The 15544-nt window shown below is 53.7% G+C and overlaps 2 protein-coding genes across 8 annotated transcripts in view; one reads left to right on the forward strand and one right to left on the reverse strand.

The window, feature by feature from the left end:
- ARHGAP17 (Rho GTPase activating protein 17) overlaps positions 1 to 1895 on the forward strand; it is a 40922-nt gene extending 39027 nt beyond the window's left edge. For 3 of the 7 annotated variants that reach the window (XM_057371215.1, XM_057371220.1, XM_057371221.1), the window contains one exon: positions 914 to 1895. In XM_057371215.1, the coding sequence (XP_057227198.1) occupies positions 914 to 1044 (131 nt within the window). In that variant the 3' untranslated portion in view covers positions 1045 to 1895. Of the gene's footprint in view, positions 1 to 834 lie in introns of all 7 variants that reach the window. The other 4 variants (XM_057371219.1, XM_057371216.1, XM_057371218.1 and 1 more) reach the window with 3 other exon arrangements.
- Positions 1896 to 2519: 624 nt separating this feature from the next.
- Positions 2520 to 15332, reverse strand: SLC5A11 (solute carrier family 5 member 11). The gene is made up of 16 exons (XM_057371222.1): positions 15108 to 15332; positions 14037 to 14213; positions 13151 to 13222; positions 12401 to 12505; positions 12218 to 12277; positions 11761 to 11865; positions 10320 to 10425; positions 9305 to 9385; positions 8664 to 8869; positions 7732 to 7867; positions 7283 to 7390; positions 6883 to 7033; positions 6533 to 6701; positions 6230 to 6445; positions 4976 to 5123; positions 2520 to 3591 (listed from the first exon to the last, which is right to left on the reverse strand). The coding sequence occupies exons 2-16, from the start codon at positions 14166 to 14168 to the stop codon at positions 3377 to 3379; spliced, it is 2010 nt and encodes a 669-aa protein (XP_057227205.1). The 5' UTR covers positions 14169 to 14213; positions 15108 to 15332; the 3' UTR covers positions 2520 to 3376.
- Positions 15333 to 15544: the final 212 nt, after the last annotated feature.

Genomic DNA, 15544 nt, shown 5'->3' on the forward strand with positions numbered 1-15544 from the left:
TGGCTGCTTTCCCCTCTTCCAGGGCATTCAGCTCAGAAGCCTTCAACCTGAGCTTTTCTACAGTAACTTCTGGGTTAACTTCAGGACATCATGCTTGAGTTATGAATCCCAGTCTCTCTAGGATGCCTGTCTGCACCTCCTGTGCTTGAAAACAAGGCATTTATTTGGATTTTTTTGTTGATTTAAGTGATCTAAATTACTTCCTATGTGGAGCAGCTGCTGGATTGTAGTAAGGGACGTCATGGCCTATTATAAATCAGCTTTCTAAAATTCTGACGAGATTTTCAGTTACCTTTTTCTTGAGCTGCTAGGGATTTTTCTGGTCTGATAATTCTAGCTGCCAGGGCAGTCAGTCACCAGAGATGCAGCAATTTGTGGTCCTTTTTGGACACCTTACCTTGAACTAAATTCTCCTTTCCTTGGAAGAGGCAAAGGCCATCACATGCCCTGTTTATACAGGAGACAGGTTTACTCTGCATTTCGTTTAAATAACTTCTGCCTCTTTTTGACACCATCCTTGTTCCTGTTGTTTCTCAGAGACAGGGGTGGTGTTCCCTTGCAGATGATTTAGGTGCCCAGTTATTTTGCTGAGTATTTTGACATGAAAATCCAGAGTAGCTGTCCAGGGGTATTGAGGAATCTGATCCTAAATCAGACTCGCTGTCCTCCCTTCTTCAGGAAGGAGTGGGTTTCTGCTACTTTGTCCAGGACTAAACCAAGATCTGTAGGAGAAGCAGTCCARGCTGTCCAGTTGGGCTCAGCCCTTTGTGCCCACAGAGGCCAGYTCTGTTGCAAGAGCCTTCGTTGATCTTTGCTTTCCTTTCTCTGTCTAAGGAAATAATGCCCAGGAATTCCCCAGTGAATGAGCCGGCCCTGGCCCGGCTGCTAAACTTGCTGTTCCCTTTTTGTGCAGACTCTAATTCCAGTATTCCAGAACCACTTCCAACCCCTCCTTCAGAGCTTCCTGCAGAGCCGGCAGGCAGAGAGCTGCACAACCACATCCTGCTGGACATTGACAATGACACGGAGAGCACCGCGCTGTGACCAGGGTGCTCCAGCTTCCCAGGGCTCCTCTCCCGGGGGAAAACCCTCAGACCTACCAGGGAAAAGCTTCTTCTGGCAATGTGACAGAACTGTGTGGAGTTGGGACCGGTGCATCATGGGGACAGTGATTCCAGGATCGCTGAGGTTGGGGAGGACCTCTCGGAAAATCGAGCCCAAYCTTTGGCCAAGCTCCGGTTTTGCCCTCAGAAGAAGTTTAATGATCTGGGTCTGGACAACGGTTTTCAAACTCTTGGATGGAAGGAATGAATTCCCGCAGGAACTTGCCTAGGAAGCGTGATCAGTGCTGATACAGGTTGTATTAGCAGAAATTCCAAAAGAGTAAGAAGCAGAGCATTAGTTATTTAAAGTGCATGTCTGTATTACGGAAATAATCCTTCTCATGGCACGGTTAGAGTTTATTTGTAGTTCTTAGCCCATACCAGGAGCTGCCTCCCAAGGGACATTTCCTCTCGGATTTGCTGCAGATTCCCCTCAAGCCGTGAACCAAACCCCTGCCCTAGTGCTGGTGGTGACTGCTGGTTCTCAGTCACCCTGTGGAACTGTGGATGCATCCAGTGCCTTGAAGGACTGTCGTGCTGTAGGAGGAACTTCCTTTCTCTTTAATCATTTCATTGCTACTTAGGATCAGTACTTACCCTGATTTCATAGTTATTTGTATTAACCTGCTTTGTTCATGTGCAACTGGCAACTGTTTCACAAGGAAACCATGAAAATGGGGTTTGTGCTTTTGTTGAAAACGGTTGRATTTTGAATGAATTTTGGAACACCTGTTTGGATTCAGCAGTTGGGTGAACATTTATAAAATTAAAGATTGTTTTTTGTCAACTTAAGGCATCTTTATTCTAGTTTTGTTGCTTCCAGTGGGTCCTGGAGGTCACAGTAATCCCTTGGACTGTGTAGCTTGGAGTCAGTGGCTGCTCACTTTGGTTKTCCCTTAAGGACTTCAGTGGAAGCACTTAAGGGCTCTCTCCCCTGTCACCACACTCTCCCTGTAATAAATGTTTGTAACTGTAAATTCAGTTTGGTGAACCACAAACTCCAGTCTTGTCACTGACTTTGATGTTTATGCCCCAAACTGCAGTGCCTGTCTCCCCCAGGGTTTCCAGCAGTGTTTCACGTACTCAGGAASAATCCCCAGGTACCAATTCCATTTATGTCTATTTTAATAAAAGAGTATTTGCTGGTTCTGGGGGCTGCTTCAGCTTTCCAGGTGTTCCTGCTCCTTGGAGCCTGTTGTTGCTCCCTGCACACACAGTGCTGTCAGTTCTGTGTGTGAGTTTTGCTATGATCCTGCAACAATTAATGAACTCTGGGAAGTGCCAGCAACCTGGGGAGTGGGAACAGGGTCTATAGGGACTGAGGGCAGGGGAGGGGCTCCAGGAGCCTCCAACATGGGCATGGGGCCCGAGGTCTTGGCAGCCCCCCATCCCCAAAGATTCCAGGCAGGCAGGGACCAGCTTTCACTCTTTAATGTTTCTCTGCAGCTGCACGAGGCTGTGGGGCCAGGGTGGGTGATGGTCCCCAGCCCACCCCTTGCCACAGGGGTGACAGTGGTTGGTGACAGCGCTCGGTGCTCCTGGCCYAGGGTTCTCCATTGAGGTGCTCCTGGAACAGCTGTGGGTGCCCAGGCTATGGGGGCTGCCACTGGGCACCTCTGCCAGGAAGAGAAGCAATCCAGGCTCTTGGGTTCTGGTGGGTTTGGCTGGTCCAGATCCTTCAGGTGGCCCCGCAGCAGTTTTGGGGCAGTTCCATGCTGGGTGCTGGTGTCACCCTTGGAGTGTGAGTGATRGTAACTCAGCCAGAGCTCCCAGACGGGCCCATCAGCACTCACTGCACACAGGGAAGGAGCTGAACGGGCACAGCTGAGCCAGAGGCACAGCAGGGCCCAGACAACAGCCCTTGGCTCTGCTCYGGCCACTCGAGGTGTCCCTTGTCCCTCAAGGCTGGAGGAGCTGAACCAAGTGGTTGTAGCTGGTTATAGAGGCATAAATAGGAAGAGAATCCAGGCTTCCTGAATTCCAGGCAGTGCTCTAAGGCCAAAGAGCAAAATTAAATATTTAAAATAACCAAACCAACCTTCCTCAGCTCGTTGGTGCCAGTCGGGGTCTGATGGTGCCAGTGCCAAGTGCTTGGCCCCAGACACAGCCAGGCCCCCATTAGAAATAAGAAAAGGATTAGGGAGGCAGGTCTGTCTTCTTAAATAAAGAAATAAAATTTAGAAAGCATTAAGAATTGCATTAACCCTCTGCTAATCATTAATATTTACACCAATTAAAGTTAGTTGATGTCGTGTGGCCTGGCATCCCCTTGGCTATGCGAAGTACGCCCAGAGGAACACCCCGGCACACACACAGAGGAGCAGGTTGATGTTCAGGACGTGTTTCACCAGCGGTTTCTCCTCCAGGGAAGCCACRGGCAGGGGCTCGGGTTTGGGCGCACTCTCGGCACTCTCCTGCCTGCGCTCCATCCCGCAGAGCCACAGGACGGTGCTCAGCAGCTTGGAGCTGCCCTTGGCCTCAGCTGCACCTGCAACGAGAGGCCCCAGTGAGGGATGAGTCTCCAGCACAGCGAGTCCCAGGAACGGCTCGTGCTCCTGTGCACAGGGTTTGATGCAGAAACATGCCCGTGGTCTCTACAGGAACGCTCACTACACAGGGACCCCTCCAGTCAGCATCTCTGGGGCTGTAGGACCAGTCCCATCCTCCCTGGAGCTCCAGGCTCAGGTTCTGCTTTTCCCTCTTCCCAGCATTCTAAGCCATGGTAACGATAAATCAAACCTCAAAACTGAGCTGTAGCTGCTTGGTGCCCGCAGCCTCYCTGCCACACCTCTAAGCTGGATTTCCCCAGCGCTTTGGGACACACATGATTTAATGCTGGGAAGGCACCGCTCACATCCAACAAGTGTGAGACTTCCCAGCAGCGGGGGAGCTGCACCGTAACTCATTAACTTAGAGCAGCTTGTTACAGATCAAAGGAACACASAGCAGAAGCTGCAGCGTTACATAAACATGGGCTGAGCCTGGCAAAAACAAGGGATGCGAATCATCGCTGCAGAATGCACAKGGAGTTCTGCCCGTGGCTGTACCTAATACCGACAAGTAAAAGTTCTAAAAAATGCAAATCCTCCTTCACTGATCTGTCAAGAACTCGGCCCAGGGCTCTGGGTCCTCCCTGCTGCTAGAGCCGATCAGAAAACACCGCTGAAAAACAGAAAGGGAATTTCATCAACATAATTGTGTTGTCCTCCACCCTCCCCTTTTCCAACAGTTCTGGCTGCAGGTGCCATGGCACCAGTCACTGGCACGGGATAACAGCCATGGCTCTGTATCCCATCCAGCTCCTTCATTTCAAGCTTTTGTAATGCCATCGAGAGTTGGAAAAGAAACCAAACTCCTGCTTAGGAAAAATGTCAGGCAAAGCATCTTTCCCCTGGACAAGAGGAGACTGAGGTCAGACCTCACTGCACTCTGCAGCTCYTCCTGAGGGGCAGCTCCAATCTCTTCTCTCTGTGACAAGGACAGGACCCAGAGAAAGGCTGGAGCTGGGCCCGGGGAGGTTTGGGTTGAATATCCAGCAAAGGTTCTTCCCCAGAGGGTGCTGGCCATTGWCCAGGCTCCCCAGGGAATGGTCCCAGCYYYGAGGCTGCCAGAGCTCCAGGAGCATTTGGACAGCGCTSCCAGGGATGCACAGGGTGGGATTGTTGGGGGATCTCTGCAGGGCCAGGGGTTGGACTTGATCCTACGGGTCCCTCCCAATCAGCATATTCTACGATTCTTTCATTCTGTGATTCCTTTAGCACACCCTGAAGCTACAGAATTCCAGAGGAAGGAGTTTTAACGTTCCTTGTCTTCCAAGCCATTAGGAACGCCAGGGGCTGTGAGGTTTGGGGTTACTGAGCACGACCACTTACATTTGTTATCATCTGAACTATTCTCAGGAGCAGTGCTCAGCTCCAGCTGCACAGCGGCCGGGTCCTTGGCAGCGGCGGCGCCGGGGCTGGCTGCCAGCTCCTGCTTGGGCGGAGGATCCCCACGTGTGAACCAGGTGAGCCGACTTATCTGATGGCATGAAGAGTGGTGTTAAAGAAACTGCTGTGCTGTCCCGGGGCTCAGGGACTGCCTCGGCTGAGAGATCGCCAAGAACGGCCGAAAGCCGCCCTCCTGCCTGGAGGGAGCAGGGCACAGCCAAGGGCTCCACAGGCGCTGCTGTGGCCACTCTGGGTTGGATTATCTGGAACACGACAGCTCTTTGTCCTCCAGCTCAGAAGGATGAGTCTGTAAGGTCTGTACTGAAGGGATTTCTCCRTGTGGGGCCATYGCTGGGTRCACACTAAGAGCAGGTCAGGAAGGRATAAAAAGAACAGAAATTGTGGCCAGGGACGGCAGGCTCAGAGAAATGGGGGTGCTAAGAGAAGAGACAGCAGGTGGGTAATAGGGCTTTTTTCTTCTAATAGCTAAGATTCATTATAGAGGGATGTTCTCAGTGGCAGGGAGAATAGAGAGGATGAGCACCACATAAAGCTGAAAAAATTCAGGTTGGAGATGAGGAAATACTGTTACAGGGTGGRCAAGTGCTGTCTGGACTGATCACACACCTCCAGGTATCTCCTCTGGGGGGTTCTGAGTTTAGGGTTAGTCCTGTCTTGAAGCAAGAACCTGTGCTGCTGTGTGAGCTCTGAAGCCCCTGTGCCCCTTCTTTCTGCCCTCAGTGCAGCCTCAGCACCAGAACATCTACTGAAAATAGTCAAACTGGCACAAACCTGTTCCAGAGGAGATGTGCTCTCTGCCCTGGGGTTCTCTTTTCTGCAAGTAAAAATGGTTCCTCGCTAAGTTAGTAAGAGAGTTGGTAAAGATGACCCAGAAGCTGGAATTGCTTGGAAAATAGAGGGGAAAAGGCTATTTTGTCATGGATTAAACACACATGCTCGAATAACAACAGCTCATGGTAGAATCTACTGCTGACCAGTTTCCAGGGTGGGATTTATGGGCCCCCAATCAGAAAAGGCAGCAAAGATGCTGGAGCAGAGGAAGGGTCACTGCTACAGGTGTGACCCTAAGTCAGGAATAAATGGAGGCTTCCATCTCCAGCTGATTTCTCCCCAGGGATGAAGCATGGGGCATCCTGCAAAGCATTTAGGGCTAAAGGAGCAGAGGGGGTGACGCACCATTTCGGGGGCCGGGGGCTCGGTGGCCACGCTGACCACGAGCACGGTGAGGGTGGAGATGGCCGCCAGCACCATGGAGAAGTAGAGGTAGTGCATGTACTTGACCACGCCGGGCCGGCTGTCSGGGTCACCGCACTGGGGCTCGGGGTAGATGAAGTCCAGCACCAGGCGGACAACACCCAGCAGCAGCCCCACYACCAGCCCCCAGAAGGCACCCTGGGAAGGAAGGAAGGAAGGGGATTCCGTGTGGGAGCAGCATCCAGCCGGGATGCAGGGCTGCTCTCCRGCCAGCAGGGTCGGTACCTTCTCGTTTGCCCTTCTCCAGAAGCAGCCCAGTATGAACACCATGGCCACGGGCGGCTGCAGGTACGAGCTGATGGACTGGATGTAGATGAAGAGCTGCCCGCCCTGGCCAGCCTGCACCAGGGGGATCCACAGGATGGACACCACGGTGAGCAGCAGCACRAAGACCCTGTGTGACACAAAGGGGCCGTTCCTGTTAGCTCAGGCCCTCCTCTTCAAGCTGTTGAGTGTGAGAATCCCACCGAGGTGTCCCACAACCACAGAGCCTGTGCAGGGCGTGTCACCTCAGCAGCTGTGGCCAGATGTGTGTCCAGCACTCAGGCTCTGATACTCATCCCAGTTTTCCCCACCTGCCAACGATCATGAGCTCCCACTCCGAGCACCGAGGGCGGAAGTGTTTCCAGAGGTCCATGGTGAAAATGGTGCTGGCACTGTTGAAGATGGAAGTCAGGGAGGACATGAGGGCTGCTATCATCACTGACATCATCAGGCCCCGGAGCCCTGGGAATAAGGAGAAGTAGAGCCACCCTGAGGAATCTGCAGTAGCTCCGCTGCAGGGTGGCCTCGAGGTCTTCTGTGGGCTAAAACGAGTTTTAGCTCGAAATGAAAATGACAGTGATAGGTTTGTCCCACACAAACCCCACTGAAATGGCAGTTCCAGGGTATTTCTCTCTCTGGGCTCCCCTCCCAGGCACCTGTGGCTGCCATGTGCCACCCCCAGCAGTGCCAGAACCATCACCAGGCTCTTACCTACAGGCAGGAGCTCCAACACCAGCTTGGGATAAGCAATATCAGAACAGCCTGAGGGGTTGCCACAGATTTTTTGGCAAATGTCCGGGTCTGCACAAGCCACCAGATCTGAAATAAGCATTTGGGAGTGAGAGGCAGCATTGSCAGCCACAATAAACCAGAGTCTCTGAACAAGTTCCTCTGCTGACTGTCCTAAGCTGCTTTCTAAGGGCAGTACTGGACAGCCTGGGGAGCTTCCAGCAAATGACACGGGGCTATCTCAGCACAGGGATGTCCAGGGCTGCTCTGGGAGGGATGATCTGCATCCTCCAGCTTCTCACTGGAAGAAAATTTCCTCATGTGTTGCGCATTTGATGCATTAGAACCTTTTTAGCTTATTCAGCAGCTGCTCCAGCTCCAGGGAGTCGGCACAGYCAGAGAGAGGGGAGAGATCTCTCCTCAGCACTTACCTGGGAAGAGAACCCGGCTGATCATGCCTGGCATTACCATCATAAAGAGGGGCAAAATCTTCAAGTAGGAGGTCATCAAAGAGCCTCCTTTGGCGTGAGAAAGGTTTTTGGCAGCAAGGGACCTCTGAACAATGACCTAGGAATGAAGGAATGGGTTTGGTTGGCTGATAGCAGCAGGAGTTGGCTGGGATGGAGAGATCCCAACTTTGATCTCCAGTGAACTCTGGAAGTCTCAGAGAGTGATCACAGAGCTTGGCTGWGGCTCTGGGGTTGGTGCTTTGGATCCTGTGTCCTTTCAGACATCCAACCCTGGAAGGCACAGCTTGTGCCATCGCAGCCAGTCCTGGGAGGACGCTGTGCTCCAGAATCTGACCTCAGCTACCCCTGCCCAGGATTTTCTATTCTTCATGCACTGGGGACTTCCCTGACCCTGTGGAGAAGTCCAGGACAAAGACCTGGACTAAAACCCAAAGACCAGGACAGAGCTTGAAATGAGCAGGGTTAAGTAAGTGAGCAAGAAAACAAAACTGAACATCAGGAGGTGGCTTAGGGCTTCAAGTCCCTGGCTCTGGTGGTGTCATTAGGAGGGATGGGAGCCAGACCAAAGGAAACGTGAAAGAAGAAATTCACAGGTGGTTCACAAGGAGGAAAAGGATTAAGTTAAAAAAGCAAAGAAACAAACAAATCACTTCTTTATAGACTGGTATTAACACACAAACACATTCCTACCCCTTTTTCCATGGAGGTGATAACTAATGTTCATTGTACGTATCAAGTTTTCCTTCTTTAGGACTTAACCATATGGTTTTACTGATGGTAAAATCAGATTTTACTAATGATACCCATCAGAAAGAGGAAATCAGTCCAGGTGAGGCCACAACCCCATATTTGTAATCACATTCAACCAACCCAAGGAACAAGCAGGCACGCACCTGATCTGTGCACCAGTACCACAGGGATGGGATGGTCATTCCCACCAAAACTCCTGGCCAGGGCAGGTCAGAGCTCACAGGATCTCGGAAGATGTGGAAAGCATCTTTCCTGGGCAAGCCACAGCTGCTGTTCTCCTTGCGGATGCTRGGAATGGCACTGAAGTATTTTGCCTGCAAGCCTTCAAGGCCACCAACTTCAATAAAACCTGAAATGGGTCATGAGAAGCTGTTACTGCGTGCCCCGGGTCAGGACTCTRATTCCAGTCTCTGGTTTGCTGTGGGGGATGTTCCACAGGGATTCTTTAAAGCTCTGGGCTCTCACATGGGGCTGGGGAATGCAGACACTCAGTGCTGGCTGGAGGAGCTGCTGCCTCTCCTGTGGAATCACAGAACCCCAGAATRGTTTGGCTTCTAAGGGCTCTTAAAGCCCAACCAATTCCCATCCCTGCCATGGGCAGGGACACCTTCCACTGTCCCAGGGTGCTCCAAGCCCTGTCCAGCCTGGCCTTGGACACTTCCAGGGATCCAGGGGCAGCCACAGCTTCTCTGGGCACCCCGTCAGGGAAGGATTTCTCCCTAATATTTAACTTGGGGAAGCTTCTGTCATGGTTTTAGTGACGAACCCCCAGGAAAACACTCACTGAAGACCATGAGGGACACGGCCCCGATGAGCATGATGAGGGTCTGCAGGGCATCAGTGTAGATCACAGCTGCCAGGCCACCTGGGAGAGCAGAGAGGCACAAACTGYGATAAACTGGGYTTGTTCTGTAACAGCAGCTCACACTTGGCACAAGTTCTTGCCCAGCAGCACAAGCCAAGCCTGAGCCTGGCTGGAGGGTTCTGTCCATGCTGGGGGGGAAGTTTGGSCAGTGAGACTTTGGAATTTCTCAGGGTTTGAGTCATCATGAGTCACCATTTTGTCACTAAAAGCCAAAAGCAGAAGTAATTCTACGGGAAATACATGGAAAAGCTCTAAAACAAAGCCCAAGCTGAAAAAGGAGGAAAAAAAAAAAAGGGGTTGTGATGTTTCATCACTGGGGGTGAGCAGTGGGAAAGGAATAACCTTTATTTATTTGGGATTTCTCCTTGCTCCGTGCATGGCTGTTTTCCATTTGGCCACTCCTAAGCCCTGAAAGGGCATCCAAGCCTGGAGTCTTTCCGCATTACACGGCTCATTGTGGTGTAAATCCCTCGCACCTCCGGAGCCCCAGGAAAACAAGGAAAATGTATCCTGAAATGCCTTGGCAGAGCTTCTCCTTAAGGCASAGCTGATCTGCACCCACCTGGGTTAGCCTCTGAGGGGGGTTCATCTACTCTCAGCTGGCAATTTTTTCTAAAAAAGATGAGTTTACAGCTGCTTTTCCACCCCAGTACCCATACTCATGGCAAAACCAGACTGCTGRGAATGCAGGACATAGTGCATGGCATAAATCATAAAATCCTGGAATGGTTTGGGTTGGAAGGACCTTAAAGCTCATCCAGTGCCACCCCTGSCATGGGCAGGGACACCTYCCACTGTCCCAGGGTGYTCCAAACMCTGTCCAGCCTGGCCTTGGACATTGGAATGTCTCAGCAGGGCAGGGGCAGTGGGGTCAGTGGCAGGTTAGGGACAGGGTCAGTGTCAGGGTCAGCACCAGCCTGTCCCCAGCACTCACCAGACACGGTGTACACGGCAGTGATGGCCAGCAGCCCGGCCACAGCGATGTACAGGTCCCAGTGCAAGGCCTGCTGGATGAACAGGGCCCCAGCGTACATGTCCACCTGCACAACAGCACAGTCACACCAGTGCACTGACCACTCGGGTCACAGGGTGCACAYTGAGCCCTCCAAACCATCCCCTTTGCCAGGACCAGCCTGGCTTGGAACAGCTCATGACCCCACAGCCCCCACAGCATCTCCCCCCACAGAACATCCCTGTTAATCCACACGCTGGCTCCAGCCTGGGAGTTCCTCCCTGCTGCCATGGGGACAGAGAAATCAGCAGCAAAAGTGTCCCCGGGGCTGGCCCAGCCCTGCCCTGTCAGCTCTGCAGCTCCGTGAAAATGCTGTGGGTCAGGAGAACTTTGGGGCAGGCAAAGGGCTGAGTGTGGGAGGACAGGCAGGTGTAAAACAGTCTGAATTCAGGAACTGCACTGCCAGAGATCCCATCACATGGGCACTTCTGTCTGGAGAAGCTGAGCCTTCCCCATCAGTGCCATTGGAACCCCAGGACTTGCATTTCATAAATCCTGGAATGGTTTGGGTTGGAAGGGACCTTAAAGCCCATCCATTCCACTCCCTGCCACTGTCCCAGGCTGCTCCAAACCCCATCCAACCTGGCCTTGGGCACTTCCAGGGATCCAGGGGCAGCCACAGCTTCTCTGGGCATCCTGTGCCAGGGCCTCCCCACCCTCCCAGCCAGGAATTTTTTCCCAATATCCCATCTGTCCCTGCCCTCTGGCACTGGGAAGCCATTCCCCCTTGTCCCGGCATTCCAAGCTCTTGTCAAAAATTGTGGGCAGTTCAAAGGCAGGGTCAGACACCGTGTCCCACTCTGGCCCTGTGTGCACAGGAAAAAGCCCAGCAGGGACCCATCTGCTTTCACGGCTCCGTGCCCTGGCTGGCAGTTAATGAACAGCCACCRAGGAGTTGTGCAAGGCTCAGTTCAGTTATTTATTCAAGCAGGTGCAATAAAGGACTGAGCACTTCTCTTCTAAACCTGTCCCAGCCCCTGTGTCTCCCTCCATCCTGCCACAGCAGCAGCAGGGGTGTGCACAGGTGACAAAGGGACAAAGGGGAGACACTGGAGACAACCACCACACCCACAGCTACAGCCCCACCTGTGCGTGGGCTCTTGCTCAGGACACTGACAGGAGTTCCTCCTGCTGTAACAAGTGCTTAGGTGCTAACTGGGGGAAAAAAAGGAGCTACTCTTCTTTGTGTGGGCTCCCAAAACAACCAGAGTCTCTCCTCCTTGGGCATTTTGATAACAAACCCCTCTCTGCACATCCAGCAAGTGCCATGGGTTGCATTTCTCAGCCTCAACCCCCCCAGCACACATTTCCAAARTGAATGAAATCCAATAATCCAATCCATTTTCCTTTTTTTCCTACTTACTGATATTTTGGTGAAGATGTAGATGAACAAGTAGAGAACGGCCAGGAATATCTGAATTCTTTTGCCTCCGAAACGTTTCCGTAAATACTCTGGCATGGTCGTCACCTGCAGAGAGACACAGAGTTGGGGAAGGTGGGACATTCCCGGGGTCATTCCCAGAGCTGCCAAGGGCTCTCACAGAGCTGTGTGGGTGYCTGCACTGGTACAGGAGCACAAGAGCCCCGGGCTGGTGTTTATCTCTCAGCAAGCACTGGCTTTGCCTGGGCTCCCTGTGAACCATTCCTCTGCTGGGGACATGGAACATTCTGCTCATTGCCAGCAGTTTGGGAGCACTCTGAGCCCCCAGGCAGCAGCTCTGTCMCCCCAGCCAGGCCACCAGAGCGGCCCCAGGCTGTGCAGGAGCAGCAGGAGGGAGCAAATCCCACCCACCCCGATGGACACAGCATCCCACACCTACCCCCGAGGCGATGTAGATGGGCAGGAAGAGCCAGGCCAGCACCAGGACACAGAACATCCCCTGCAAAGGGAAGAGAAGGGAAGGTCAGAGGGGCTCAGGTGGGACAGGGACACCCAGCTGAGCCCAGGATGKGAGTGTGGAGCTGGCAGTGCCCTGGTGTGGGGCTCGGGCAGGGTCACTCACGTTCCACTCGTAGGCTGTGGCCGCGATCCCCGCGGCAGCTCCCGACCCTGCCAGCCCGATGAAGTGGCCGCTTCCCACGTTGCTGGCAAACAGGGATGCACCCACCTGCAGAAAGAGAGAAATCAGCTCTGGCYCTGCCACAGGGCATCGTTCTCAGCCTGGGGAGAGCACGGGGAAGTTGTTCTCCCTCTCCTGACCACTGAGGACATGAAATCCTTGGCAGCCTCTGCCACCTTGTTCTTTTGGCTACAAATTCAGTGGCTGTGGCCCGTCTCTCCATCTTCTTCCACCATTCACTGCCAATTTGTGGGCATGTTTGGGACCAACCTGCTTCCAAAGCATCTATTCTCTTGTGCGTGAGCAGAAAAGGTGGGGAAAACAGGCAGAAATGTTAGATTCTGGCATCAGCACCTACTGAGGGACCAGCCCAGCCCAGACAAGACACCCCAGCCAGCAAATGGGCTCAGCAYAAAGCTGTGGCCATGGTGGAAACCCAGGGAATTCTGGAAATCTCCAGAAGCTGCCAGGTTTTGTGAGGTATTAGGCTGGAGCTCGCCCTGCATCTGCTCCACTTCCTCAGCCTCAAATCTGGGGGAAAAATGCCAACGTGAAACTGAGCCCTTGCTAAACATGGGAGTCACAATTTGTTTGTTTATTCCTGTTAGAGAAACGGGCTGTGCTCGGGCAGATGTGTTTGTCAGTGTGGCTGCACCTCAGCACCACGGGCAGGGTGAGCACAGGGCTACTCACCGGCCACCAGACCATCTGTCCCCCGGCGAGGAAATAGCCTTTGACGGTGCTGCGCTGCGTCTTCCACATGGACTGCGGGCACAGAGAGGGGACACGGGCTCAGGGCGTCACCCCGAGGTTTCCCAATGGGACACTCTGAGCTGCTGTCAGAGTGAAGAGAAGGGTTTGCTGCTGCTGCTGGGGAATCCTGGGGGATGAGGATCCCTGAGCCACACTCCGAGATTTCTATCATCCCAGCGCCCTGATGGAAAGTTTTCTGTGGAAAGCAAAACTGAACCTCTCCAGGGCAGAAAGGAAGGTGAGCAATTTTGGACAAGAGCTGTGGAATCCCCGGGTATTAGGTGCAGTCAGAGGAATGCTCAGCATTGGGCCTCTCTTCCCCAGAGATGATCCCTGCAATACCCCGAAGGCATCCTCTCAAAGGGAGCAGCTATTCCTCTCTGCCTCCCGACAGCCAGCCTCTGCTTTTGCTGTCACAAAAGCCATGCCAAAGGATGTCCTTCTGCCTTAATTATATATAGACRATGTCATTAATTTATGGCATCTGCTCACAGGAGCCCTGTGGACAAGCACAGGTGATTTATAGGGCAGCAATTCCTTCCTGGATGAACAAAACATCATTGTTAGCAATGCTTTATAGTCAGACAGCCTCTTCCTCACAAGGGTTCTCAAACCTTGGCCAGCACAGCCCTCCCCAGGGACAGTGAGGACATGACCCAGGCTGAGGAGAGGAGAAGGACCTGTAAATTCCCCCTTTCAGCTTGCTCAGTTGAATCCAGGGAAAAGCAGCCCAATTCCAGCCAAAGCAAAACAGTTTGGGGCCAAAGCAGCTGCATTTTTCAGCATAACAGGGCACATGTGAAGCTTTTAACAGGAGTCTGCTCACCCACAGCCCAACAGCCAGGACGAAGAGGAAATAGAGCACGAGCACAGCGATGTCCACGGGCTCCAGCGTCTGCTGGGGGAACACATCCCACGAGGGGGTCACAGAGGCTGGGGGGATGCTGGTGGGGTCCATGGCTTCCTGGGCRGGCTGAGCACTCCCTGCTCCTGATGCATACACCTGTGGAAGGATGGGGGACATGGCCAGGSAAAGGTGGTGACTGCTCCTTGAGGATTTTGGGGTCCTTGGCTCCAGCTCTGGCTGAGGTGCTGCTCGTGCCAGAGCTCTGGGGAAGGCTCCTGTCTCTGTCATTTGCCTTCATGCACAGCTCCTTTCTGTGGCGTGGAGATGCTGCCAGCAGGCAGGCCAGGGGTGTTGGTGGATTCTAGCTGGTGAGAAATGGGGGCATGAGAGGTGAAAACAGGCAGAGAGAAGGAGCAGGATGTGGCAGAGCTGGGGGTTCCAGCCCGAGGAGCCCATGGTGGCAGCACTGCAGGGCTGGCCCCAGTGAGGAGCTGCTGCCARAAACGTGTCCCTCACAGGCCACCAGGATGTGACAGCACATGAAYGGCCCTGCAGAGCTGGCATTGCCCTCCTTGGCCACAGAGAGAGCTCGAACCCCGTGCAGAGCACTGAGGTCTCCTCCTGAGCCAGGCAGGTGTCCCAGCGAGTGGGAACTGTCCTCTGCTCCTGATCAGGAACAGACACCGGCAACCTGTCACTAAGGAAGATAAAACCCCATTTTCTTCTCCAGCAATGCCTGGTGRTGAGGTGTGGCACCACTGGAGGACCCCTGGAAGGGCTGCCTGGAGTCCTCTGGAGCATCCCATGGTGCTGCCCCTTGGCAGAAGGGGCAGGATAAAGTCCAGGCAAGGAGGTTGGTCGGATGTTTGAATTAATGCAGTTTCCTTCCCATCTCCTCCTTCCCTCAGCTCAGCCCCAGGAGCAGAGCAGGACAGACTGTGAGTGGCAGCCGAGGACACCTCGGGCAGTCCCTGTCTCGGCAGTGGCTGCTCTCGGTCCCCAAGGAACCCTCAGTGCCACACGGAGCAGGTTTGGGATGGTTCCTCTTACCCTGCTGAGCCGAGGAGAGCGTTCCCCCAGCGAGGAGCCGTCACCAGCCCCGGTGTCACCGCACGCCCGTGCCAGGTGTCTGCTGCTCCCTGTCCCCCACGCTGGCTGGCTCCTTTGGCCTCTCTCACACCGTAAGGAGACACTTATAGGCTCCCCCCTGCCACAGGGCTGAGCTGAACAAGGTGTGGCGAGGGGTGCTGGGACRCTCAGATGACAAGCGGTCGGACAAGTTCTTCCTCTGAGCTGGGACAGCCTCGTGTCCCAGAGCTTTCACAACACCCAGCAGGTGTGGAGCTGCAGCTGAACCTGCCCTCAGCTCACCTGTGGCCCCAGGACTTGGCCAGAGAGTGGCCAGCCATGCTCCTGCCTTGGTGGGTGACCCAGGAGAGGGACCAGARTGGCAGGAGCCGTAGGATGGAGGTGCTGGGGTGCTCAGG

Source organism: Malurus melanocephalus, unplaced genomic scaffold (assembly GCF_030028575.1).
Source record: "Malurus melanocephalus ecotype Western Australia unplaced genomic scaffold, MMel_1.1 scaffold_143, whole genome shotgun sequence".
NCBI classification, from domain to species: Eukaryota; Metazoa; Chordata; class Aves; order Passeriformes; family Maluridae; genus Malurus; species Malurus melanocephalus.